This window comes from Astatotilapia calliptera, unplaced genomic scaffold (genome assembly GCF_900246225.1).
Source record: "Astatotilapia calliptera unplaced genomic scaffold, fAstCal1.2 U_scaffold_1, whole genome shotgun sequence".
NCBI classification, from domain to species: Eukaryota; Metazoa; Chordata; class Actinopteri; order Cichliformes; family Cichlidae; genus Astatotilapia; species Astatotilapia calliptera.
The window spans coordinates 1,224,335-1,251,171 of NW_020535618.1; the positions used below are offsets into that span (position 1 = coordinate 1,224,335).

The 26,837-nt window shown below is 42.3% G+C and overlaps 2 protein-coding genes across 8 annotated transcripts in view; one reads left to right on the plus strand and one right to left on the minus strand.

Annotated features, from left to right (window-relative positions):
* Positions 1–26,837, plus strand: part of LOC113017156 (type II inositol 3,4-bisphosphate 4-phosphatase-like) — a 38,434-nt gene that overhangs the window by 378 nt on the left and 11,219 nt on the right. Inside the window, exons 1-26 of one of the 7 annotated variants that reach the window (XM_026160317.1) lie at positions 328–388; positions 783–886; positions 994–1,052; positions 1,140–1,221; positions 1,312–1,509; positions 1,798–1,845; positions 1,969–2,075; positions 2,306–2,416; positions 7,196–7,275; positions 9,645–9,738; positions 9,983–10,052; positions 10,212–10,359; positions 11,332–11,462; positions 11,555–11,662; positions 13,534–13,642; positions 15,461–15,626; positions 15,716–15,904; positions 15,988–16,126; positions 16,888–17,099; positions 17,224–17,347; positions 18,706–18,832; positions 18,916–19,056; positions 19,709–19,806; positions 19,952–20,049; positions 20,385–20,539; positions 20,812–22,951. In XM_026160317.1, coding sequence (XP_026016102.1) covers positions 1,185–1,221; positions 1,312–1,509; positions 1,798–1,845; positions 1,969–2,075; positions 2,306–2,416; positions 7,196–7,275; positions 9,645–9,738; positions 9,983–10,052; positions 10,212–10,359; positions 11,332–11,462; positions 11,555–11,662; positions 13,534–13,642; positions 15,461–15,626; positions 15,716–15,904; positions 15,988–16,126; positions 16,888–17,099; positions 17,224–17,347; positions 18,706–18,832; positions 18,916–19,056; positions 19,709–19,806; positions 19,952–20,049; positions 20,385–20,539; positions 20,812–21,034 — 2,913 coding nt within the window. In that variant the 5' untranslated portion in view covers positions 328–388; positions 783–886; positions 994–1,052; positions 1,140–1,184 and the 3' untranslated portion in view covers positions 21,035–22,951. The other 6 variants (XM_026160312.1, XM_026160313.1, XM_026160314.1 and 3 more) reach the window with 6 other exon arrangements.
* LOC113017158 (tripartite motif-containing protein 16-like) lies at positions 24,679–26,617 on the minus strand. Its single transcript, XM_026160320.1, has one exon. It carries the CDS (start codon positions 26,604–26,606, stop codon positions 24,933–24,935), a length of 1,674 nt encoding a protein of 557 aa, XP_026016105.1. The 5' UTR covers positions 26,607–26,617; the 3' UTR covers positions 24,679–24,932.

Consider the following 26,837-nt stretch of genomic DNA (forward strand, 5'->3'; position numbering starts at 1 on the left):
AGAATATTCCAGTTGTTTTTGTAGTGCAAACTTTAAACATGTTAATGAGAGTGTGGGGAGTGAGCTGGAGGGTGGGGTGGGCTGCTTTTAACCATGTAAAGCACTTGGTGCTACATTTTTTTTGTATGAAAAGTGCTTTATAAATAAAGACTGATTGATTTGTTCTGTGTGTTTCTGTTTAGAAAGCAGTGACGCTCACGGAACCCTGATGATGCTGAGGATAGTGATGAAGAAGAAGATCATAATGGCGGGGTCAGCAGGCAGATGATGATGAGGAGGAGGATGAAGCTGAGAGTGAACCGCAGCCAGCTGCTGTCTCTGTCCAAAGAAGAAACATCTGGGAGCTTCCAGAAAGAAGGGACGCTGCAGGTCGGACGGCAGGAGGCAGGTAAGAGATTCTGATCAGTTCTATTCTCCTTTATCATAACCTCTATTAGGCTGATGGAAATAATCTTTATTTTTTTCATTTGTTCTCTTTTTTATTTATTTAACTTCACTTTCACTGCAGTGTTTTCTCTCCTTTGTCGTTGTCTTCTTTGCTATTTTCTTCTCCCTTATTTGTCCTAATATTTATGCTTCTTGTTATCTTCTGTTCTATTTTGTTCTCTTTTATCTTTTGCCTCTCATCTTCATTTTCTTATTTTTTCTCTTTAATTATCGTCTTTATTTTTTTACTAGTTCTCTTTTTTGATCTTTAGTTCTGTTTGTTGTATCCTGATCTCTCATGTTTCTGTTGTTTTCTTCTCCTTTGTTTTGTATCTCTTTTCTCTTCTGCTCTGCAGTCATCTTCGTCTGTTTCCATCTCCTGCCTGAGTCAATCTAACTTTACTTCGTGGAACCTCTGAGTCTCCACCGGCAGAGCAGTTTCCTGACTCACAATCTAAAGGTCATGAAATAAAACGCCGTTATTTAACACGCTCTGCAGAGCTCCCTTTAGACAGATTTTTCCATCTTAGTGTTCAGAAATCTGTGAGCCGTTCTGTGCTTTCACAGGTCTCACAGAGCGGTTCTGCCGTCTGAGAGGAAACCTGCTGTTCATCCTGAAGAAGCAGGTGAGAGTCAACATAGAGACACCAAGAAAACCAGGAAACGTGTCTTTTTGTTCTTTATTAAAGAGAAAATGTGAAACTTTAACACAGGCTGGTGAGCTGGAGGAGGTGTTGCTGCTGGAGAGATGTAACGTCATGAAGCTTCCACACAATAGCAGACTGCTGGCTGTCAGTACGTAACACACGCACAAACACGCATTAACGAACCTTTTCGCATACTATGTGAGCACAGTAAAATGCGTTAGTGTGTGTGTGTGTTCAGGCTTTGAGAGCGGCGACCCTCCCGTGTTCCTGCAGTCGAGCAGCTCTGCAGAGTGCACGTCATGGCTCATCAGCCTGAGAGACGCCAACATCGAGGAGCTGAGGAGACGCATCACACACCTGCACACGCTCATTAACACACACACGCAGGAACACACACAAACCACCACGGATAGCCCTGACAATGATGGAGGTGCAGGTGAGCATGTCGGTCAAAGAAGTTTTTGTTGTTTTAATTCAGTGTCAAAGAGACGTTATACTTTTTATTTTATTTATTTTATTTATTGCTGCTCACATGACCTGAACCCAGATAAGCAGTGGACAAATCCATCCATCCATTCTCGTCCACTAATCCTTATCAGGGTTGTGGTTGGGCTGGAGCCTATCCCAGCTGCCACAGGGTTTATAAAAATAGCACATGGATGTGTGTTAAACTAACAGGTTTGAATAGTTCACAGCTGATGTAATGCTGTTCTGTGGCCACCAGGTGGAGCAGAAACTGCTGCTACAGTATCTCCGCTGCACCTGACAGTGGGTATGTCCACACACACACACACACACACACCGTTAAAGCTTTCATTTATAACACTGCTGATTTTCTGTGTCATACCGTGTGTTTTTGTTCCTGACGTCTTTCCCACGGCCCTTCTTCTCTCAGAGTGTCACGGCTTGGATATCATCAGAGACAAAATCCAGATTCACATCTCTGTCATCGACACACACACTCACACAGTCAGGAAGCACTGCAGCGCAGAGATAGCAGAGGTACACACAGACACACACACAGACTGCCAAGTCCTGTTCTTCGCTTTTATTGCTATTTTTGTGAGAACCTCTTTCACACACCATTTATGGCACATGAGCTGCGTTATATTAAGGCTAAGCTCAAGTTAGGCTTATTATTTTCCTCTGAATTGATCAAACTGCATTCTGTGTGTGTGTGTGTGTGTGTGTGTGTGTGTGTGTGTGTGTGTGTGTGTGTGTGTGTGTTTCAGGGATCAGATGATGGTGTGTTTCTGACATCAGTGTGCTTTTGTGATGACTTCCCGTTATACCGACACTGCAGGATCAAAGTCACCATTTACCATGGCGACGACTCCACAACAGTGAGTGTGTGTATATATGTGAGTGTGTGTTTCCAGGTGTGTGTTTTTCCTGTGTGTCTGAAAAATTGTGTGTTTAAGAGGATTAGTGGTGCGGTTATGTGCATGTGTGATACCAGCAGTGGTAGCTTTTCAGCACACTCACTTTCTCTTTTGGGTCACTTAATCTGTCTCTCTCTCACACACACACACACAGCTGGTTGAAAGAGTAACACTCGAACAGCCACAGATGCTGAGAGAGAGAGTGAGATTACAGAAAAGCAAATATTTCCGTTTTCAGCTCTTTTCCCTCCGTCCTCTTTGCCAAACTCCAAGCTGCCAGCCAGTTCAATTGTTTCCCATGATGCTCAGGGGCGTGTGTTTTTAATCCAGTCGGCCATGACGAAATAGGTGGCGGAGGGAGCGGGAGGATACTCGGCCGGTGTGTGTTGGTCTTTTCAGCTGGAGACGGATCAGAAGGGACAACCAAAGCCGACACTGAGTTTATTTTTTGTGTTCGATGTTTTCTGAGACGCTTAATTCCTGGACCAATGGATGAACCCGCTCTCCTTCTGCTTCACGTTTCTCTTGTTTTATCCACAGTTTTGTTGAACGCCTGCTTGGAAATGCATCACGAGCAGGAGAAATCTGCTCGTACAGCTGCTGCCAAAGTCAGCGTTAAAATATCAAATAGTCTTTAACATCGAGGATGCGTTCAGGTGCAGATGAGTGTTGCAGGTGCTGTAGCTGGGCTGTATTTCTGATTGTCCAGCAGTGTGTCTGTGCAGCAGCTTCAGTTTAGATTTGTAAAACTTTACCTGCTTTTGTTTTGGGTTCAAATTCATTTCAAATATATTTGTTAATAATGAGCGTACAGTTTTGAGATTGCAACCAAATCGCAGCATTGTACTGGCAGTAGGACCTGGGTAAATCTAAATGCATGAAACTGCAGTAAAAGCTGCCTGCACGGAGTGAGCACCTGGCAATATGGAATCATTACATTAGAAAAGTGACATTAAACTATTAATAAATGTCCTTAAAGACTGATGAGCAGACACAGGTGAGGTGGCAGCAGCTGACAGAAGCTTATTTAAAAAGTCAGTTTGATATTAAGAATAAAGAAAAGTTTGATTGTTTTAAAAGTTCACATGCTTAATGTATTGGGATGTGTACCTGTGACTCACTTCCTTTGTGTGTCATTGTATAGATTCAGCTGGTTAATCAATTCTTCAGCTGATGTTAGAAAGCAGGAAATCCTAGAAAGAAATATAGACTGAAATAGTGAGAGTCAGAGCAGAAACAGGAAGTCACTTTTTAAAAAACCAACTTTCTGAGGATGCAGAGGGCCATGAAGGCATGCACCGACTGTCTCCGACCGCCAGGAGATGGCCACAGCATCTCTGCTGGACAGGTAGGGAAAGTCCACATGCATCAAACCCCGTAGATTCCCATGTTTAAAACTCCTTACTAGCAGCAGAAATAAGCCCGCTTACAGCCCTACAAAAATCTGCTTCAGTCTCTGTGGATAGTTTCAACTGTAAGGGATTAAATATAACTTTATTTATTTTGGTATTTGTTAAGGTTTAAGTTTAGAGATGTGTCTGCTTTGATAGCTAGCCGTCCATCCCTAAGCTACAGTCAGCTACTTTAGCCACAGACCTGACCGGCCAGGCATCAAATGCTGGACGATTACAAAATAGAAGCAAAAATTTATCGCAGGTTTCCGACGATGGTCTTTGAGGCAGAGATCAAAGCCTTCTACGAGCCTTCAGCTGAGTTTAGAGACCGGAAATTTTCAAAAGTAGCCCTCAGCACACTTACACAGCGGCTAAGACCACGCTAAGTGAATGGAAACATGCTCTGTATGTGTAGAGGAAGGTTGACAGTCTTGAGTGGCTTTTTAACTTTAAGGGATATTCCAGAGGAAATTGGTTTTAGACAGGGGACTTTTTTTGATAAAACACTGATACATGTTTGGTCTCGCAGCTGATGCTTATTCAGGTTTATATGTGAACCTTAACTTCCTCGTCTTTCACACTCTGCAATACAGGGTTTTGCTTTGGCCCTGTTTGTGATCGCTGCATAACCCTGATGCTGTTTCCTGATAAGCTGGTGGTGCAGATGATGCATCAGTTCAATGTCATTGTTGTGGAAATAACACAATAGAGATGTTTTATTGTCATGTGTGTCAAGGTTTGATGGTGATTTGCATTTAATCTTAAAAGCCTCTTGCTTTTCCCAAGAACTGAGTGAGACAGATTAGCTCGGTGTGTGTTTGCATGTTTGCGTGTTGTAACCCTAACCTTGAGCTGCAAACGAGGAAATGAGGCAACTGTTTGCATGACTGAAGTTAACCCATCAATATCCGGTTTCCTTCTGTCTGTCTTCAAGTGGTTTTCTCTTTTCAGCGTCCTACAAGGGTCTCTGACAAAGATGAATTTCTACTTATGAAGAACGTTTTAAGGCTTTCGGAAAAGTTTGTTTGCAGGCTGGCTCTGCTCTTGGGAAGCAATGAGGACACGTCATAGCGTGTCTGCTGTAACATGTCCTGCATTGTGATAATTTAAATATAGTAATCACACAAATAAGTGTTGTTGTTTTTTCTAAACAATTAACATTCAGAACTTTTAAAAAATGACTGCCTTATTCTGACCGACCAGTTTTCACTGCACAAACTCACAGACGAATTCATTTGATCCAGAACTAACCAGCAAATAAAAGGAAGGTAAGAACTGAGTAAGAAACTTAAAAAGCAAATCAGCATGTTTAAAAAATGAAAAGGTTAAACCTCCTCCTATGTCTCTCGGCTAGGCGGCCAAAATTGATGCAAGTTGATGCATCAGTACGCCTGCACTGCTGCTCGCAGTGGACCAGATGCATCTGAAGCTATCGGCCTTACATTACACACAGAAATGAAAACCTGTCACAAAATGTTTGGCCAGATATCCAAATTCATTAGATGTTTGTACAAACATCACTCAGATGAATGAATCCTCACGTGGGAGCTACTTTCTGTGTGGGTTGGTGTCTTTTTATATCTGCTGTTTTTATTTATTTGTGTATTTTTAGTTTTTTGATGGTTGCCTCTGTTGAATATCAGCTTAAAGTCTCAGACTCAGTGAAATGAATGCATGTTTGATGTGATAAAAGATATCAGACAACTGAAGTAAATGCAGCTTCATTCACTTTGTCTTCACTGTGGTGTGTGTTTGTGTGTGTTTTGGGTGATTTGAGTGCTTTTCACTCGTCAAGGTAATCCTCTGAGTTTCCGATTATCGTCATGGCAGCCGAATGATTTCAGTGTCGTTGCCGTGGGGATTTTTGATAACAGGGCCGTGACCTTGTGGAGATGATGAGTTTGGATGTGTATTTGGTCCTTTATTAATTGGTGTGACAGCTCTGTACATACCTTGGAGTGGAATACGTCTTCCCTGTGAGGGCTGTTACGTCGGGTTCAGACTGCATGATATCAGCCTGATTATAGCCTGGCTCTGACATCGTAGGGCACGTGTTGTACAGCTTTAATCTGGCCTGAACATCGCTTTAAGTTCTTAATAAACTTTGGCATGTGCAGTTGCAGCTGTGGTTCGTGTAGTGACGGGCACAAGCTGCCTAACACAGAATTCAATTAAAAGGAAAGATGCTGTACGCACATAGTCTCAGCTGAGAAGACTGAGTACCTCACATCTTTATCGAGTGTAGATTTTATCTTGATTTTGGTGTTTGAATCCACCCAGCAGTAAGAGTATGTAGTCACAGAGGAAAGAGAGGCTTTCAATAAGTAGCCTACTTTGGAAAGTTCAAGAGCTAAAATAGGCCAAACATGATGGTGCTGTACAGGTCTGTTTCATTTTTAGGTGCAGAAGAAATGCACAGTGAAACCATAGCACTGGTGCTACTCTCTGGCTCTGTCAGTGTCTGGCTCCATAGTGTAGTGGTTTACAATCCAGATCCCTTTGGGGCCATTCTGTGTAAAAATCTGCCCAGTCAAACACAAGGAGATGCATGCTGCAGTAGGTGACCCCTCGTGAAAGACGGGGCAGCTGGAAGAAGCTTTTAGTCAGTGACTATATTTTGCTCACAAAACCAGTTTGTGAAATTCCCCGTGTGCTCTGGCTTCTTCCCACGGTTACGTGCTGATTCCAAACTGACCTGTGAAAGCTTTCTAGGGTGTAAGAGTTCTGAAACTGAGATCGTGACCGCACTACAAAGGTCCTCTTTGTGGTATTACTGTAGCTTGTAATGCCTGGTAAAGGCCTGCTGGTCTGTTGGAAGCTGTGGAGTCAGCGTGTCAAACCAAAACTGTGCCTAAAAGTCGAGTTTTGAACCAAACTGTGAGTATTTTTACTCTGGTTCACGCTGGCTCTCAGCCAGTGTTTGCCACGATAAGCTTCAATCTCCAGTGACTTGAGATATACAAGTAGTGCTGCTTCTTATTTGTTATTAAGGAAAACCATCAGGCCTCTAAAAGAAGAAGGTTTTGTCCTTGAGTCTCTCAGACTGCAGCCACACTGTCAGATGAGGCTATTAGAGTTCACGTTATGGTTAAGTGTTGATGTTATACATGGTTTGAAATGTGAAACTGTGTAGTCGATGTTTTTGACCTGATTCTAAAAAACACAAGTTGAAACGCGTCTTATCATCATAATCTACTTTAAAGCTGATGTTTTCACATAGAGCTTGTTGTCAGTGGAAATTGGATATATTTATATGGCTATGATGTGAGCCACAAAGAAAATTTAAACAATGAAAAAGCAGTTTGATGTGAGATGAAACAACTGTCTTGCTCTGTTTCTGTCTCAGAGGAGCTTCCTGGGTTTTACCTCGTTCTCTATCAGAGATCTGCTCAGGGTCAAGGAGCCTCACGTCTCTCTTAGCCTCAGGTAAACACACTTAAATCTTCCCCTTTTAACCATATTCATCACATCTTCTCTTAAAATAAAGTTTATAATTACTCTGTGTCCCCCTTATCCAGTTTTACTAACCTTTCGTCACTATCATGCATCCGAAGTTCATTTTAAGTTTACCTGCTCTGCACACACTCTTTTCCTCACCATGCATGCTCTCTCCCAGCTTTACCCCATTTCCTATCATAGAAATGTTTTGAAGTCAACGAATTGCACGTCATAAAAAGCTTCCAGGATTGTCCGTTGCTTAGATACTGTAGACCACAAGAGGAAGTGAGGAGAGAGCGTGGGGCTCCACCTCTGTAGAAAGTAGAAAAAGGCAGCTCCTTCCTGTTTTGTCACCACAGCATCTTTAGAGAGACAGACGCGCAGCCGTAAAGACTAGATTAGATGAAAAAGCAAATTCCGCGAGATCGAAGGAGGACAGGAAGAATGAAGACGAGGAGAGAGAGGCATAGATCCAGAGCGCGGTCCAGGCATGAGCAGGCGGAGTGCAGTAGGTGTGTCTGTGCTGGCATGTTGTATCCAGGTGTGCCTCACTACTAACGCATACCTCATGCAGGCTGGCAGAACTGCAAATTTTTGTGACTTCATAAAGAAGCATTTCAAAAAAACTTACAAAAGCAAGGCATCTTTATCCAGAAATATTTGTTACCACCTTAATGGAATTTCTTAGCTAGTCTTTCAGATGTGTGTTTGTTGGTTCTTCTATCATTTAGAGGTGCTATTTTGTCTTTAGTTAACTTTTCCTGGTGCTTATTGTGTAATTGGTAGCCATTACTTCATATTTATGTTGGTTCCTGGTTACCTTAATGGTGATTTGTTTCTTAGTACCTTTTTTTTGTCTTTCTGTTGTTAATATTTAGCTTTATTTTTAGGGTTATCAGGGGGTCAGGAGGTCCCTGACTGGTCCCTAGTCCTGTGTAGTCCTGTGTAGCTGAAGCTTAAGGAAGGATGTATATTGGCAAGCGGTTGCTGGTGAATACGGCTTATCTAGAAAAGAATAGTCCGTTATTGTCTTTGCACATGTACCATGAAATTGTCTAATTGAAACTGGTCACAAAGAGCTTGCAATGACCTACTTGTCGTTGCTTTGGTTGTTCTAGTTTGCATTGAAGATGGCAACTTGTTTGCAAACACTCTCAAAAACTCAGCTTGAAAAACTGTGATGCAACCCTGCAAAAAGCTAATCCTGGTGCAGCACCGTGCGCCTTACTGCGACAAGTGTCATGTGAATGACCTCAACCAGTAAGGGAATACACATTTTCCCCCCTCATGTTGCTTGTTGCCAGATGTTATCCAGTCAGTCTCTGGGTTGATTCAATGTTTAAAACTCTTTAAATAAGAATTTTCTGAAGCATCAGTGGGGAAAAACAACAGGAAAATTAACGCCTGGAGGCCATAAAAGTGTGCAGCATCTATTTCTACTCCAGTTCTCTTGCTCTTTAGCATTGCCTCGTTGTTCTGTTTAGCCGTGTATTGCTTGTAATTGTTTCTAGTGAGCTTCAGCTCTCTAGTTAATAATTAGTCTTTACCTCCATCTGTATTTTCATTTATTGTTTCTGTTTTTACCATCTAGTCAGTTATTTTGTTTAACTAACTTTTCATTTCCAGCTAATTGTTACTATCGTCTTAAACATGTTCCCTCCTGAACTTTTCTTATGTTTCTAGTATGTTTGTTTTTTTCACTAGCTTCTTTTTGTTAGTTAGTTTGTTTATGGTTAGTGTTGGATTGTTGGTTCTCTGGTTTCTGACCACCTTAAGTTGTCTAGTAATCTTGTTTTGAGTAACTTTTGTCTTCTCTGTAGTTGCTTCGTCTTTCTCGTTAGCTGATTGTGGCTCAGGTTAGCCTTGTATACCTAACTTTCTATTTCTTTCTTCCCGTTTGTTTCGTTGGTGAATCAGGTAGCAGGTGATTGAAGCTTTGTGTTGCTAGTCGTTGTATTTTTAGTTAGCTTTTCATTCAGTCTCTCTAACTTTTCCCACTAGTCGCTCTGCTGTCTTGTTTCTCAGAAAGCTTGGTTTGAAATATTTTAATATGTCCCCCTGTGTTCACTGGTCCGTTCCAAATTATGAATTTAAACTATGAAGAGGAACTGAAAAGTGAATCAGGTTTTCTTGGCTCACAGTGGGCCTCTCAGGAGTGACTGTCCATGTGAGCAAATCCACATACAAGCAGAGTCTGTGTTCCCACAGCGCTGTACTTCCCATATTTCTGATATGTTCATGAATTCTGTTGAATTAATTAGCATCAAATGCCCTACTCATGGTACCCTTACCGCTCAGTCTTTACATTTTTGTGATTTTTTTCTTTGAATATGAAGTGTCCACTCTTTCTTCATCAGGACGATGGATGGCGTGAACGAGGTGGGGGAGGTGCGGGTGTCCCGCGTGCAGATGGAGGGAGACGGCGAGAGTCAAACTCCTTCTGAACACAAGGTAGCACAAAGTTGTCTTTCTCTTTCAGTGGTGCTTGTTTGATGCACCGTGGACTCGTCTCAAGTCGACAATTGGCTCTGTGGTTTTCTTTCTGGCACATTTGAGGTCTAGGTTGGTAGATGAGTCACAGTGAAGCTGCTTTAGCACTGTCCAGTCTAGCTTTCATTTTAAAGTGCAAGAAAAGAGATAAATAATAACAAATTATGTTTGACCTACTTTCTCTCTTTCCGTTTTCCTGCCCCAGTGTTCCACGCTGTGTGACAGTATTCACGGCTCTGTCCACGACAAAGACAACAGTCCAATGATGAGAGCATGTGAGGCACACAGTTTACAGGATATGGTTTTCTGCTTTTATATCAGTTTTCCTTCCTTAACCTGTGTGTGTGTGTGTGTGCGTGCGTGCGTGCGTGCGTGCGTGCGTGCGTGCGTGCGTGCGTGCGTGTGTGTGCGTGCGTGCGTGTGTGTGTGTGCAGTGCTGTGTGCTCAGGTCTCTAAGGTGAACAGGTTTAAGACAGAAGATCAGAGGTGGCTGCTGGTCAGGGAACAGATGTCAGAGACGCCGCTTTCTTTCTCTTTACCCAAACAGTTGCTGAGCTTGCTCACACAGGAACATACAAACAGGTATGCAGGGCTTGTTCTTTGCTCAGACTGGGCCTTCAGGGGGTGATTACTAACATTTGAGTCTTGTTTTATTTGACAGTATATGCATTTCTGATGATTACATAAGTGGACATGTTTACTATACTTGTGTAAATAAAATGTACATTTAAACAACTTGAAAAAGTTTTTAGTTCAGGATCACCTAAACGATGTTGTTAACTTCCTCCAAGCTATGTTAGCTCTCTGCTAGCTACATGCTGAAGTAAACACAAGACAACAGAACTGAAACGGACGTGTCCATAAGTCGGCATGCTGACACAGATCCAGCACGTTGAGTCAGGACTGGATGGATATGCGATTCTAACGTTAGATTAGTGCATCCCTGCAGAGATGAGATAATGTGGTCGTGCATGTTTTCACACTGTGCTTCCTGGAAGTTGTTCATGATGTTATTTTTGGCTGGGTTTACATATATATGTAAATAGAAAAAAAAAACAAAAACACAACCTATGCAAAAATAAAAGTCTGTAAGAAAACGACCCTTCAGAACTAATCTATTATCTCAATAACCTGAACTCAGGTACCAGATCAAAATCACCTTGAAACTGCAGTTTATTCTTTAGTAGTTCAAACTCTTCCTTGTTTATCTTATTCTGGGCGTTGGTGCAGCACCCCAGGTCATCCTCTGTAAGGAACAAGATGTTTTAGCTCCTCCCTCTGTGGACCTCCCTCATTTTATCCAGAGGGCGCAGAGCAACTGCACATATGAGATGAACAAGCAGGGAAAACGTGTGGAGGGACATACGTGTGGGTGTAATGTTATTACACGCAACAAAAGTTAGACAACCACTGTTTTCAGCTGCCCCTGACAACAGCAGCTGGGCAGGGCTTCTGTGAGATCGTCAAGGATATCACCTGCCTATGACATCATAAAAATCCAAGAGTAGAAAAAACTTTGTTTCTTTCAGCCTGAAGTTTTTTTTTTCCTGTTAGAATTCAGGAAGTGAAGGAACTCGGTGACCTTTCACCCCACTGGGATGGCCTTCGCCATGATGTCGTCAGCCACTGTAACCACGTGACCGGCTGCTATCAGGAACTGCTCGCTGAGCTCGAAAAAGTCTCAGGTGAGGTCACGTGATCTTCACGCGGATTTTAGCTTTTTCCACAGATACTATCTGGAAGTACACAGAACTGATATATCCTGATATATCCGCAGCTTCATCCTGTTTTAAGTCGAGCACCAGTAAGTCAGACAGACACCTTCAGTTTGTTCCGACCAACCTACACACGCAGAGGATGGAGGTCACCAGTCCCGACAGCACAGGTACACCCGGGAGCCTCCTGCTTCTTAGAGATGAGCATTTCAAAGCTAACGTGTGATTTGGTGTCTGAAACCACCGCTGGCCTCACAGAGACTCTTTAATGCAGGGAAGTCGAACTCATTTTAAATCATGGGCTCATACAGCTTGCTGAAACTACATGAGAAATATTTAAAGTTACAGAAAATGTTCTGATAGCGGCTCATCCAGATTGTCCTTTAATTAAAGAATTTAAATTAATTCACAGAAAAGGTTGTTTTTTGGGGCTTTGTTTTCCCCCTGTTGACTCAATATTAAGAATAAAAAAAAGACATTTCTGTGGTAAATAATAAAAAAACAGGAACTTTACTGTCATTTCCTTGTTTATCGATTACTTAATTACTCTGCTGTAGTGTGTGGTATGAATTCATACTACCCCAGGGGTGCGGTCCCTTATCAATAGAAAAAGCTGTAAAACCAATGAAAATGCAGTTAAAAGTAAAAAAGCTAGCTTATTTTCAAAGTCATCCAGTGGGCCAGCTTTAAGTCTTTTCAAGGCCTATTCTGGCTCCCGGGCCTCGTGTTTGACACCCCTGGTGTAAAGGTTGGAGCTACATATTTGGATTGTGATTTAAATTCTCTGCAGATGCGGTCACAGGTTACAAAAACATGTGGACATCTGCACAGACTCGGACCAAAGTGCACCCCATGAATGTATCTAATCATAGCTTAAGCTATACACGTTACCTGTAAAACTGAACATCTAGAGGTTTCAATAAGACTGTTGTTGGTTTAAAAGCTGTAGCATCAGTCTCTAATTGTAGTTGTGGCTTACGAGTCAAGTCGTAACAGTATTCGGTGGTAACCGCTCCACACTGACTGTGGTTAACTGTGGCAGAACTGTATCATTCTAGCGTTACGTAGCAGATTTGCCCTGCAGAGTACCGTACAGGACTTTCTGACAGCGGTAGCCATCTTTGATTCTGTGTCCTGTTTGCACGGTATGAAGCGTCTCACAGCGCAGCACGCTTTCCTGCTCCCGTTTGCAGCAGTTACCAGTGTGTCCCTCTAATTTCAATGTGTTTTGTGAACAGCTTGCAGGTAAATTACTGCAGGTTTTAGTTGCATCCCAGTCGATGCTGATAAATAAGAATAAAAAGATGTATTTGCTATGTTGACATAAATTAAAAATGCTCAAATATTTAAATATTATTTAAGTGTTTCTAAATCATAACCGAACTTTCTTTAACTGCTTCTTATTTCTGTTGTGTATTTTTTATCGACTTTTGACGACACTTTACAATAACCATCAGACATACATGTAAGCAAACAATCGTGGTTTAAACTTTATCAAGTAGTTATTTTACTGTTAATAATAAATGATGTTTGCCATCATTAGTAGTGGTGTAATTCCCCTTTATGTTGGTTGTGTGAATAAAAGCAGAAAATAACATTTTATGTCAACGCGGCTGTTGTCTCAGTCTGCGGCTTCCTTCTTCTTCAGGCCTGTGGTGCATGTGTGGTATGAACAGCGAGACAGCGCTCAGTCGAGGCTGTTTTATAGTAACTCACACCACAGGTTTTCCTAAAGTAAAGGTGAAAGCAAAAGTAAAAATGAAACGGGGTACAAAGGTTCACAGACTGGTACTTCTGCCACTCCACCGGCTTACTTAAACATTCCTAAACATCATCTATTAACCTTATGTGGCTGGTTAAACTGGTTTAATTGGAATTGTTTACCAGTTTGTAGGCATTATCATGTAGCAGCTGTAAACACCACATTATGATTCACTGATGATGTTATTATAAAGTGTTTTGTTTCCCATCTTCACCTTTCTCTCTCTCTCTGTGCTTTAGATGCTACAAAGCTCTCTCACTCACTCATCTCTGTCCTCAGGTGTTTGGTATGACGTTATAACCTTTGGTGCTCCGGCCGATCATCACCAGGCCTTTAAACACGGAGGGCTGAAGAAACTCCTCAGGAAACATACAAACCTCAGGGAAAGGTAACGTCTCCACCCTTTATTTTCTCTTCCTCCTCCTTCCTCCAACAGAGTCACACTCAAACATAATATTGTTGGCTGCTGTCGGTTAATCTCTATAATCTCGACTCTGTCAGGATTAGCGTTGCTGCATTGTGGAGTCGGCGCACTGATGCTTTAATTTTTATGGAATTATCTCAGTCTGCACACAGCAGAGGGATGAATGGCAGTGATGTACGTTTAGAGTTAAAGAGATTGTAAGCGCTCGCTGTAAATTAAATTGAGCTGAACACAAGTTAATATCTATAAACATGAACTCATGAATAAAAAGTTTTCTCATTGCCACAAATTGGTGACAATTTATCGCAAATAATTGGTGACGATCGTTCCTGCATTAAGTAAATCACACTGTGTGACACTAAAAACTTCTACGAGCGATTTTCCAGCACAATGTAAGATTGTAACGAGGCAGAAGGTCCAACCAAGGGACACAGAGATCATCGAATGAACATTTTGGATTCATCCCCAGATCTTAATGTGATTTAGTGTGTCAAACACCAAATTTGTGCCACTAACAAAACTTTTGTCCATTGCTGTAGAGAGATCAAATATAAGAACGTGTTAGTCAGTGTTATTCAGCGGCCCCTCGTTTATCACGGGAGTTGCGTTCCAAAAATAACCAGCGGTAGGTGAAATCTGCGAAGTAGCCACCTTTATTTTTTACAGTTATTATAGATGTTTTAAGGCTGTAAAACCCCTCACTACACCCGTTATACACTTTTCTCAGACAGGCTCGAACATTTTCACACTCTTCTCTCTTGTTTAAACTCTCTCAAAGTTCAAACCTTTGTAGAAAAATAAGTCCAGTATTATGAACTAAAGGAACCTGCAGGTGTCTTTGACGCTGCAAAGGTTTGTGGACATTGTTGTGTTTGTTGGGGAGAAAACTTACAAACATACAGTACAGCACTTCAGAGTCACACTGCTAGCGATCAAAGATTTCAATAAATTTGACAAAGTGAACACTTTCACGCTCTGTACTGTGCAGGAGACACGACATGAGATTGATTGACAGTGGTCTAGAGCCAATCAGGACGCAGAACATAATGTGCTAACAAAAAACCCCCAAAAAAAGCAAAATTGCACACAAACACAAAAAAAATCACCGAAAAGTGATCCGCGTTACTGTGAGGCATCACTGTATTGCATAAAGAGGCATCTCAGAGATAAAAACAGATTTGTGTGTCCACATGTGAAAACTGGAGACTGTGCAAACCAATCAAATCAAATTTGCTGTTTTTTCTGCATTGAGGTTTAATATCAGTCACTGTTGTGTCCAACAAGCTTGTCATGAAGGATAAATACTTAAAGGTGAACTTTAACTCTAAATGCTCAGCTTGAGGTTTAAGGACAGAAATGTCCTGACCACAGGGGGACATCACGGTGCTCGTCGGCTGAGCACGTTTTCAGGCAGAAATAATCCTACTTCTCACTTTGACCCCAGTAAACTCTGTGATGAGTTTATAGCATCAATCATCTTTCTGATTACAACATGTTTCGTTTGGAAATAATGGCCCCACCTAGAGTTAAATCGACCGCCCAGGCTAAAGCTGCTAGATTACGAGCGCGCAGTAGTCTTGGATGTAACCCATGTCCTTCACATCTGGTTTTAAAAAGCCAAAATGTTGCAGTCAAGGATTCAATACAAATTCATGTTGTTATCTGTTGTATAACAGATACAACAGTGTGTAATCTACACAGGTGGACTTGTTGGACTCTTCAGTCTCTTTCAGTTTAGCTTGTTGGTAAAGTTTTCCTCGTCCTCCTTTCTTTCCTCTCCAGATGTGTCTCTTACTCCCAGGAGGAGAGCTCTAGAGCCAAGGAGCTGCTGGCAAGGATGGCCCAGCTGCAGCCGTTGGTCTTCGGGCTCGCAGAGGAGCTGCTCTCCGTCGCGCAGGAGCTGAACGCCGCCCGGCTGCGGCAGGTCCTGGGCAGCCTGACGGAACAGGTGAGGAAGGAATAAGAAGAATACAGCTAACCGGCAGTCGTTTGGACACCAAGAAATCTGACGTTTCCTCATACTTTGTCGTCCACCAGACCGAGCAGTTTGTGCACGCGCTCAAAGAGGAGTTGGTAAAATGCGCCCTGCTGGAGATCCACAACCAGTGCATCGCAAACGCCAACAGCAGCCACGTGCACAGCAACGGGCTGCTGTGTGAGAACTGTCCCGCCGATCAGGAGCAGGATGGTGGCCGACACGACACGGAGTACGACGACGAGGAGTGGGCAAGTTGGAGTGTGTGTGATGTCTGCGTGTTTCCGACAGCGTTGTATGATTCCAGTTTTTATATGTGCTTGTTTTTGTGTAGGACAGGGTGTGGGTGAATGTCGGAAAGAGCATCAACTGCATTGTTGCCATGGTCGACCGACTGCAGCAGCAAGAGGAGCAGACGGTGATGTCACCAGAGCCGCAGGAAGGGGACACAAACTCTCAGAACGCAGGTGACGGTAAATCACGTCTCAGAGTTCTTATTCAGACAAGTGCATGTTTCTGCTCCTGTTTGTGTATAAAATCATTTTTATATGTTTTAATATATTTGAAAAATTCTACATTTAGCATTAAATTAGCGATAAAAAAACAAATTTGTCAATTGATTATTCTGCAAAAGGTTTTAGTAGATTCAGCTGTTCAGTCCATAGTTACCTTGGCTGTCAGTATGCTGTGTGTCCACGTGTATTTACTCTGGAGGAGGAAGTCTTGAAGTATTACCTGACATTGTGCACGTGTTAATATCATGGATTATGCTAGCTGATAATCTGGCAGGCAGCGTTCTCACTGAGATTATGCTTGCAATAACGTTAATAAGCTCGATACAGTTTTTCAGCGATGTGCATCTTGGCTGTGCATGAATCTTGTGATGGTTAATTTAACCTCGGGATTATTTCATCTCGAGTCCTTTAAATCAAAATCAGTCCGTGTGCTGAGACAGTCGGAGAATACCTCCGTTTTTAAATTCCGATCAGACTTTGACAGTGAACAGGGTTTAATACATGCACAGAGCACGTTTGAATAACAATTTTTAATGCTTCACTGTTTTCTTTCTGTTTGAAAGATCACTTCATCTCACTCATCAGTGCTGCATTTCCTGTTAACTTAGATTTGCTAGTTCTTCTTCTTCTTAGATATCTCATTTTCAGATACCTGTTTTTTGTTTTCTTAAAGTAAATTTCTGATTAAAACACCAAACTTTCTCACGCTCTCCCTCCAGCCTCTCGTTCCTCCTGCTCCTCCTTCTCTGGGTGCACCTGGCAAGAGCACCTTCTCCCTCTGGTGGTCACTCTTAGGGACTGCGTGCGTGAGGCAGTGGGGAAGGCCCAGGTAGCAATGACCTTTGTGGTGCTGCAGGAGGCAGTGGATGTGACGGTCGCTCAGGGCCCTGCACACATAGCCCAGAGACGTCACGCTGTCTTCAGCCAGGCGGTGAGGATGACAGAGATTTAGAAGGGAACATGTTCTGGTTTTTATTTATTTTTTATTGGGGGGGGGGGGATTTTAGTGGGAGTTTGTAGTTTTCTGTATTAAAGAAACTGTGTTTGTCTTCCAGCTCTCAGCAGTAGTTTGTGGTGTCATGCTGAAGCTTTACAGAGGCCTGGAGGATCCTGACTTTCTACGGCAACTTCACACTGTAGGAGTATTGGCTCAATTTGAAAGCCTGTTGAGCACCCACGGTAAATACACACTAGTCACACACAGTCACACTATGGAAAACAGTCATTGGTGAGACCAAATTGTTGTTACCATGTTTGAAGAACCTGTGATCTTATTGCCTTTGACATGGTTGCTTTAAAGACGGGGACCAGGTCTCATGATTGAGTGATTGATGTGTTAAAATGGCAATTGTGGAGTTATTCGGCTATCAGTCTGCAATTAATGTATTTTTCGGTCCATAAGGTGAATTAAGCAAAACAAAACAGTCAGATGAGTCAAACTTTATTCAACTCATTCTTCTTGCTTCCTCCACTTCCTTACCATTGATTCATTAATGTTGAATTCTCTGGCAGCTGCTCTATTCCCGTGTTGTTGCAGTATATTAATGACTAACCTTGTATTGTGGATGGATTATCTCAGTTGTTCTCCTGACTGAAGTTTGATCCATTTACAGCATCCTGCCATGCAATTGCATTTGTCCCTGACCATCAGGAACCCTCGCTTTAAGGGTTAAGGGGAAAAAGTTGGCGTTCATCCTCCAGCTTCACTGTGCTAATGTTATGCTAACATAGCTGTGTCGCTAGCGATCATGTAGCACATCATTATATTCCAGCTAGCCAAACCTCAGTAACCCGACAAACCTCACTGCTGTTGAGTTTTCTGTCTTCATGTCTTCTGAATGTTAAACTTAATTGTTACACCTGTTAAAGCAGCAACACTGATCATTTTATTAAAGATGAAAGAATTTAGATAATTTTTAACTCTCAGTGATGCTGCAGTGTTCGTTTGACTTTGGGACCTGAAGAAGACGGAGTTTTGGACCCAGATTTCTCTGCGAGGCTCCTGACTATGGTAGCCATAATGCTCCGATAAAGCCACGTACCACATAAAATCGGTTCGAGCTCAGTAAGCACAACCAAAATTCATACATAAGGCGCATTGTCGATCTTTGAGAAAATTAAAGGATTTTAAGTGTGCCTTATAGTCTGAAAAATATGGTACGTACAATCTGTTTGTGATGATACAGTGATTAACTGTGATTAATCTGGGAAAATTCCACAGATTTATTTGGGAAAGTACCCAAAAAACAAAGAGTTGTCAACCAGTTCATTCGAGTTTCTTATTGCAAGATGTGTTGCAAATAAGTTATTGGTGCAGACTGACTGAGACTGATGGCAGTGTGTTGGCCGTCTGTCTGTGATTTGGAAATCTTCGCCACTCTGTCTGAGAGTGATTGCAGTAAGGTGTGTGTCAGGCCTTCACTGAAAGTGAAAGTTTTAGTGCAATCACGGGGCATCCACTCTCAAGGAAGCTGCTGTCCTTTATTTTAGTGTGACACATGCAGTGCTTACACATTTAAGGTGTGTTTGTGTGTCAGGTGATGAGATTGGGATGCTAGAAGACATGGAAGTGGGTGTGGCTGACCTAAAGGGAGTAGCGTTCACCATCACCGAGGCCAAAACGGAACAACCAGACGACCTGCTGCCGACACTCAGTGGAACATGGTGGGAATACACACACAGACACACACATCTATACACGCAGTGAGTGTGCAGCTTCCTCACTTTGTGCGTTCATCTCCAACTAGGGGCAGTTTTATTGTTGAAGTGCCGTTGCCCCCGGAGACCTTCAGCTCACTTCCACAGGAACTGAAAGATGGACTGTTGATTCGAGTCGATCCTGTTCTGTTTAACATTGGAATCAACCAGCATCAGAGTTACGCTGAGAGGTAAACAAACCGCTTTTCACTCTTTAATGAGCAAAATTAAAACTCTTGTGAACATCAATATATTTTTCTACCTCTGAATAAAATTGCTGGAAGTAGAGGTCTTATAGGAAAAAAATATTAATGTGTCAGCTGTTGGTGCACATCTTCATCGACAGCTTAATCTTCATTAGAGATTATTAATCAGATGACTTTAAGCTGCATCTCAAGCTGCACATTCGTCTTTTAGGATTCGACTAGCTTTGGTTACTTCTCTGTAGGCGCTTAGCTCATCCTCCATTTGAAACAAGCAGCCCTTTTAAGGCACACCTTTTTAAAAGTCCACTCTTTTCTGATTGGCCGGCGTCTGGAATGGTTCAAATTAAAAGCCCAAATAAGAACCCAGAGGAGTTTCAAGATGTAGTGGTTGAATTTTGTGAGAAAATCTGCAAGTAGAGATCAGGTTTAGGTAGAGAAAAGGCTTTGAAAACAACATTTACTGTTCATACCTGGCTTTTGACATTTCCCTCATTATTTGAAACTTTAGCCAACTATTATTATGAACATTAAACATTATAATATCACAACAACAAAAAATAGAAGGTTGCTTCCTGTAAGCTGCGAAATTTCTCTCCATTTTTGGTAAAAATACTCAGAAGCTGATGTTTGTTTTCAGGTTTGGTGACTGTTCGTTGCAGGAGAGAATAAACCAGCAGAGCTGTGAGCGTCTCAAAGCTTATTGTAACACACTGAGGGACAGACTGCCGGACATGGGTAAGGCTTTTTTATCACTACTGCGGTTTCTTCCTGTTAAAGGGTGCTTTCCTTCCCACTCTTGCTAATTGCTTGCTCACAGAGGGTTGTCTGATCGCTAACAGTGAAACAATGACTGAACTGAACTTCCTTCTTCTTCTGTCAGCTGGTATCCAGTCGCTGGCAGACTTGTTGTCTTCTCTGGAACGCAGCATTGAGGCCAAGAAGAGGAAGAACGTGGAGGTTCTGTGGATCGCTGCTAAGGTAAGCACCTGAAACAGACTTACTCATGTAAGATTTTTAAGACCTGACTCTGTGGGGATCACCTGGTGGGAACCACCGGCAAATATCCCAGTGCTCCCGATGGAGACTCCTTTACTCCATGTAACCAGTTTAGAACCACAAATTAACCTCACAAGCAATAATATGCTTGTACAGGCGAAGAACGTCCAAGCCCCACAGAAAGAGCTCAGCTGACTGTCAATGTTGAACTTACTCAAGGGGCATTTACACTAGGACCTCTGCTACAACACTTCCCATAATATTAATGTGTTTTCTCTGCTTTGGGCCTTTGAACAAAGTGTTTTTGTCACGTGCAGGTGTGTCGTAAGGTGAACGGTGTGCGGCTGACGAGCTGTAAGAGTGCGAAGGACCGCACTGCGATGTCGGTGACGCTGGAGCAGTGCGCCTTACTGCGGGAGCGACACACACTCAGCCAGCAGCACTTCAGCACCGCACTGGACTGGATGAGAAGGTGTGTTTTTGTTTCTCCTGAAAAACACAACAATCCTCTTCCTCTTGCCTTCCTTTATTTCTGTTTGTTCGCCTCGTTTGTTTTTCCTGTTTCCCCGTTTTGTTCTCCACTTATTGTAAATGTTGCAAAACTTTTTCAGTTTAATCTTTTTCTCTCTTTGTTCTTTTACTTCATGCCATCAATTCCCTCTCTTTCTCTTCACATCTCTTCCTTCTCTGCCCCCCCTGGCTTTCATTCACACTTGCACACAAACACCCCTGCTCATCCTCCAGATCTCGTCTGTCCTGGGGGCAGATGCTTGGCTGTTACACCCAGTCAGGGTTCCCTGTCTCTGGGTTAGATCCAGGGGAGACTCCCTCAGAACTCCCACAGTGTTTGGCCCCCAAAGCCCCCAGACGGCACCTTTACCCAGTGGCCTTTCTCCTGGTGACCTCTCACCTCCTGGTTCTTTGGCTCATCCTCAGCCTCGTTATACTGCTGGCAAAATACCAGTAGAGCAGCACAGACTGGGAACACTGGGAAGTGGACTGCATCACTATCACTCTTACTATTTTCTGTCAGGTTTGTTCAGACGAAGCGTGTTCATGAGATTTAATTCAGCTTAAGGAGACGAGAGGCGGCTTTCTTTATTTTTCTCTTTCATTTGTTGGAAAGTTTTATTCACAAGAATGATACCAAAGACTAAAACAATATGTCAGTCAGTAAGTATCCTCTAATGTAAATCTGGACGTGTTTTAGAGTTTGGGGGGGTATTTACATTTTTAGGGAAATGTTCTTGCTTATTTATAGCTGTATATGTGTATATATACAGTCATAGGAACCATATGTCTACAAAAAAAAGAGTAAATTAGATTCACTTTAATAAAATATAAAGTTACAAATCTTGATAAAGTAAAATTTTTAGATGGTGCTCAAGTGTTCACTCAATAATGTGCACCCCTCCTCAAAGTCCACCCCACTCTTCTTCCCTGTCGCACATCATTTCTCTGCTATGCTGCTCATTCTGTTTAGAGACCAACAGAGGAACAAGTTTGAATGAAAAGCAGACGGTTATTTGTTATGGCTTTGAAATCTGAAATTTGACTTTATTATTACCAGACCACAGTTTGTGACTGACACAAGGTTGATAATGCTTTTTTTTTTTAACCCTTCAATTTATAGCGAGGGTTAGGATACAATTAATTTGTAGCACAAACGTTTACTCTAGTACTTTACTGAAGTGCAAAGACATGAACAGTCTGTAATTTTAATGGAGAGAGGCAGCATAACAACCACAACATAAAAGTTATAAATTAATTTTCATGTCACTGAGTGAAACAAGTGTTTGAGAACATGCAAAACAGGACTTACTACTTGGTGGCGAAACCCTTGTTGGCAAGTTCAGCAGTAAGATGTTTGTACTCCTCTTTACAGAAATGCTCTAAATACTTCAGGTTTCTTGGCTGCCACTTGGCAACTCAGAGATTTAACATGCTAACTGAGGCCTGTAGAGTCAGAGATGTAGCTCTCTGTTTTTTGGATGGTCTGACATTGCTGTGAATTTACTGAAACATTCACTGCTGGGAAGATTGTGGCATTGTGCTTTCATTCAGCACAAACACGAATGTTTGTGAGCAGCACACTGCCGAAGCTTCTGCTTTTATAGAGGTGATCATACTTGCTGAAGATCAGTTACTGTAATCTAATGAGTACTTTATATTTTGATCCTAAAACCTTAGTATACATACTTGAGTAAGATTTATTCAGCACAACTAATCATAGTTAAGATCTATGTGTGAACTTATTTTGCAAAACAATAATTTAATAGAAATTTCTGTTGTGCAACAATGTAACACATTGTCTGTCTTTACTAATCAAATATTGTGATGCCCTGCGGGTCCTCCTCACTCTATTTAAAAAGTCCTGTAAACCCCCTGCGGGTGGTAAGTGTTAGTAAAAAACGAATGCATAAAAATACACAGAATGCAATGAATAAAGTGCCTGACACATATCATCTCCATATTTTAGGCTCATACACCTCATTTTAAACCCTTTTATTTGTGTGTGTTTTCAGTCATAATAAATTCATTAAAATTATTCATATTAAAAATGATTATTATTTCTTGGCCTTTCATTGTTTTATGTAACTGCACAGCACAGGTGGAGGATGAAGTTCATGACTCATTAAATCACAACAGACACATGATGGGAAATACAGCAGGCTAAAATAAAGCAGAATCATCCTTTAACATGAAGTCGTCTGTATCCTATGGTTCACTCTGACATCATGTGATGTTTACATGGAGTAAACTTTTAGATTCACGTCATTCAATTTGGTTTAAAGTCAAAACAGTTTTTATTTATATAACACCAAATCAGAACAGTCACTTCAAGACTTCAACATTCACACAATCAGTGTGTATGACTCAGGATATGAGCTGTGAATAATCAAGTAATGACGAGAGACGATCACAGTGAACAACAAAATCTAAAAATAAATGTGAATGTAATTCTAAATGTTTTTTTTTGTTTGTTTTACAAAATGAGAACAAATTCTGTGCAATGAATTAATGAATCTGCTGGTTTTTCTATTACGGTCCATGAATAAATTGAATTGAATTTAAAAAATATACATTAGCCAAAATATTCCTGAAACATTTGGAGAAGAGAGAAGTTCACATATGTATGTGGTTTCATTCAGTATTGCTGAAAAAAACTCACCACAGGGCTCTAGAGTGTGACCAATTTGGTCGCAAATGCGACCAAATTTTTCAGTGGTGCGACTAAAAAAAAAAATTTGGTTGCACCTGTGCGACCAACTGTTCAAGTGGCAAAAAAAAAAAAAAAAAAATCTGCAACCTTCCCTGTGGTCAACAACAGACACACATTTTGCCCCTATCGTGGACTAAACCAATCAGAGATAGTCAGGGGCGGGACCTCTCTGATTGGCCGTGGTCCAGTTGAAAGTGCAGGTGGAAGTGGGAGGTGAGTAGCTTGAATAAAGCGATATCAATTCATTAAATCCTGAATCGACTTTTAAATATAACTGTGTTTTGCCAGAAACGCCAGATTCTCAGATTAAAGCTCACAAAACCATTTCAACAACAACCAAACAGCAAATGAGAGCAGGTACACGCACTCCACACACAGACGTAAACACAGAGGACCAACGCATCAGAATCAACTTTGTCTTTCTCGGCTTTCTCACCCGACGGCCCGTAGACGGACACGCTGTCGGAGCTTAGCGGTTCTGATGCGTCCGGTCCGCGCTGTGATTACGTCTTTTTGCGCTGATTCTGAGCTGCAGGTTTTGTCTCTCTCCAACCAAAATTCACCGAGCCAGCAGCAAAAGAAGCAGCAAACTGCGCTTCACATTTGATCAATGTCGTCATGAAATTTGCTGTTTTGCTTCCACGACTATTAAAAATCAGACTTCATGCACAGCTAGCTCTCTCTCGATCTCTCTCTGTACTTCAAGAACAGTTTCCCGTCTCCAATCTCTGTTTTCTGTATTATTCATTCGCTTATTACCCACCAGTCTACCGTTGTTTCAGTATCAGTGATGATACCCAGCCCTAGTGAGCAGCCCAGGCACGACAGAAGTGGATGTAGCTCAGGTGGCAGAGCAGGTCAGCCACTAATCAGAAGATCGGTGGTTCGATCCCAGGCTGCACCCTGGCTGCATGCCAAATATCCTTGGGCAAGATACTAACCCCGTGTTTGCCTACTGGTAGTGGTCAGAGGGCCCGGTGGCGCCTGTGTCCGGCAGCCTCGCCTCTGTCAGTGCGCCCCAGGGCAGCTGTGGCTACAATGTAGCTTGCTATCGCCAGTGTGTGAATGTGTGTGTGAATGGGTGAATGACTGAATGTAGTGTAAAGCGCTTTGGGGTCCTTAGGGACTAGAAAAGCGCTATACAAATGCAGGCCATAATAGGAAAAGAACTATTGCTAACTTTTCTGTTAACTGATCCTTCTGAAATTCATAGCCAGTGCTCTGACACGGTGTCATCAATCTTTGAATGCTGAAAAAGCACAGTGTATCCAGAAAAACACATTATATTATATAAATTATTATAAAATTTGTGTGCGCCTAACTTTTGTGCCAGTACGCCTAACTTTTTAAAGTTAGGCGTACTGGTACGCCCATGGCAAAAAGTTAGTCTAGAGCCCTGCACCATGAGCTTTGAGAGTCTTAATGGTTAGAGACACCGGAAGTAGAGCTATCCAGACAAAGTCAATCATTATCTAAATGAAACATGATAAGACATCAAAGTAGCGCACATGAAGTGTGACTGACAGATGATCTCTGTGCAGAGAAGTAGCACGACACAGAGTTCACAGCAACAACAATGGAGACCGAAGAAACTGGAAACTAAATCACACATTTTAACCAATTGTCCCTCAATGACTTTTGTTTATTGCAGTTTAATAAAATCTGCAGTGACTTTGTAGTCTAAAAGGCAAAGTCCAGCATAGAGCGGCTGAGTGAATGTGGTCTGGACTCTGTGGAGGAGAGTCGTGGTTTCAGAGACGCTGTAGAAAGACAGAATACCTGCTCTGTGATCCAGGTACACTCCTACTCTGGAGGACCGAGGACCTGAGACAGGAGTTGAGAGATTCTTGAAGTGAAAATCATAGCTATGTGTGTCACAACGTAATGCCCAAGATTTGTCATTTCCTCCATAAACACATTCATGTGAGTACCATGCTCTCCCGATATCCTTGTATGCCACTGCTACACAAACTCCTCTCCCTGTCCACTCCACCTCCCAGTAACAACGCCCAGTCAAACTCTCTTTACTCATTACCTGATAATAGAAAGTGAATCTGTCTGGGTGATTAGAATAGGACTGCTTTTGTCTTTTTACTGTTACTTTTCTGTTCCCCTCAGATAATAACAGATGTGTGTTTGCTGTGTTTGGATCCAGTGTGATTTCACGTGAATATTTTAAGAATCCAGCTCTGGTCTTTGGCTCTGCTGGTGACAGTAAAACATCCACTTCAGTGACTGTCAGTGAGATGTTTGTCCATTCCTCTCTCAGAATGTCCTGTAGTTTATCTCTGGTCTCTGACACAGCTGCTGTCACATCCTCAAAGTAGCTCAGAGGACGAATATTGATGCTGGATGAGTGTGTAGACTCACTGAGTGCTGACAGTGAGGGGTAGTTGTGTAGAAACTGGTTGTGATCCTCTGTGTGTGAGAGCTGCTCCAGCTCGCCGTCTTTCCTCTTCAGCTCAGCGATCTCCTGCTCCAGCTTCTCCTGAAGCTCTTTGACTCGACTCACTTCAGTTTCCTGCTGGGATCTGACCTGCTGCTTCACATCAGAGCTTCTTTTCTGGAGGAGACGGATCAGCTCAGTGAACATCTTCTCACTGTCCTCCACTGCTTTATCAGCAGAGCCATTGATGGCCTCCACCTCCTGTTGAAGCAGCTTCACATCTTTCTCTCGCTCCTGGATTCTCTGCTGGATGTTTAGTCGTCTCACCTCGAGCTCCTTCTGCCTCTCAGTCCTTTCTGCTGCAGCTGGGACTGTTTCATGGCCTTTATGTTCATCCATCAAGCAGAGATAACAGATACTCTGCTGATCAGTACGACAGAAAATCTTCATCACCTCATCATGACGAGAGCAGATGTTCTCCTGGGTCTTTCTGTAAGGGTCAACAAGTTTGTGTTTCTTTAACGGAGCTGCATCATAGTGAGGTTGGAGGTGTTTCTCACAGTAAGAGGCTGGACAAGATAAACAGGACTTGATGGCTTTCAGCTTCCTCCCAGTGCAGACATCACAGGCCACATCTTCAGGTCCAGCATAGCAGAGATTAGCTGGAGCAGCTTGGAGTCCAGTCTTCTTCAGCTGCTCCACTAAAGCTGCTAACATGACATTTTTCTCCAGGACAGGCCTCGGTGTGAAAGTCTTCCTGCACTGAGGGCAGCTGTGGACTCCTTTACTGTCCTCTTTATTAAAGTGGGTTTTAATACAGTTCCTGCAGTAGCTGTGTCCACAGGTTGTAGTCACCGGATCCTTCAGTAGATCCAAACAGATGGAACAAGAGAAGGTTTCTTGGTCCAGCTGAACTCCTTTCTGCGCCATTTCTCCTCTCAGTGTCAGTGACTGTGTGAGTTTCTCTTTCTCTTTCTCTTCCTTCTTTTACGCAGAAGAGGGAGGGACTTTGAACTATTCCAGTAACACAAGAGGCAGTTCAGTCAGTTATGTGATCACAAGTGGTGACAGAGGATAAACCTGGCAGTAACCTCATTACCGATCATTAAGATTTCTGCTTTAGGTAATTTAAAAATCAGATGAATGACCTTCCTGAAGTTT

What these genes read in the sequence shown, in the direction of transcription:
- LOC113017158 (XM_026160320.1), bottom strand. Translation starts at nt 26,606, where the DNA reads ATGGCGCAGAAAGGAGTTCAGCTGGACCAAGAAACCTTCTCTTGTTCC.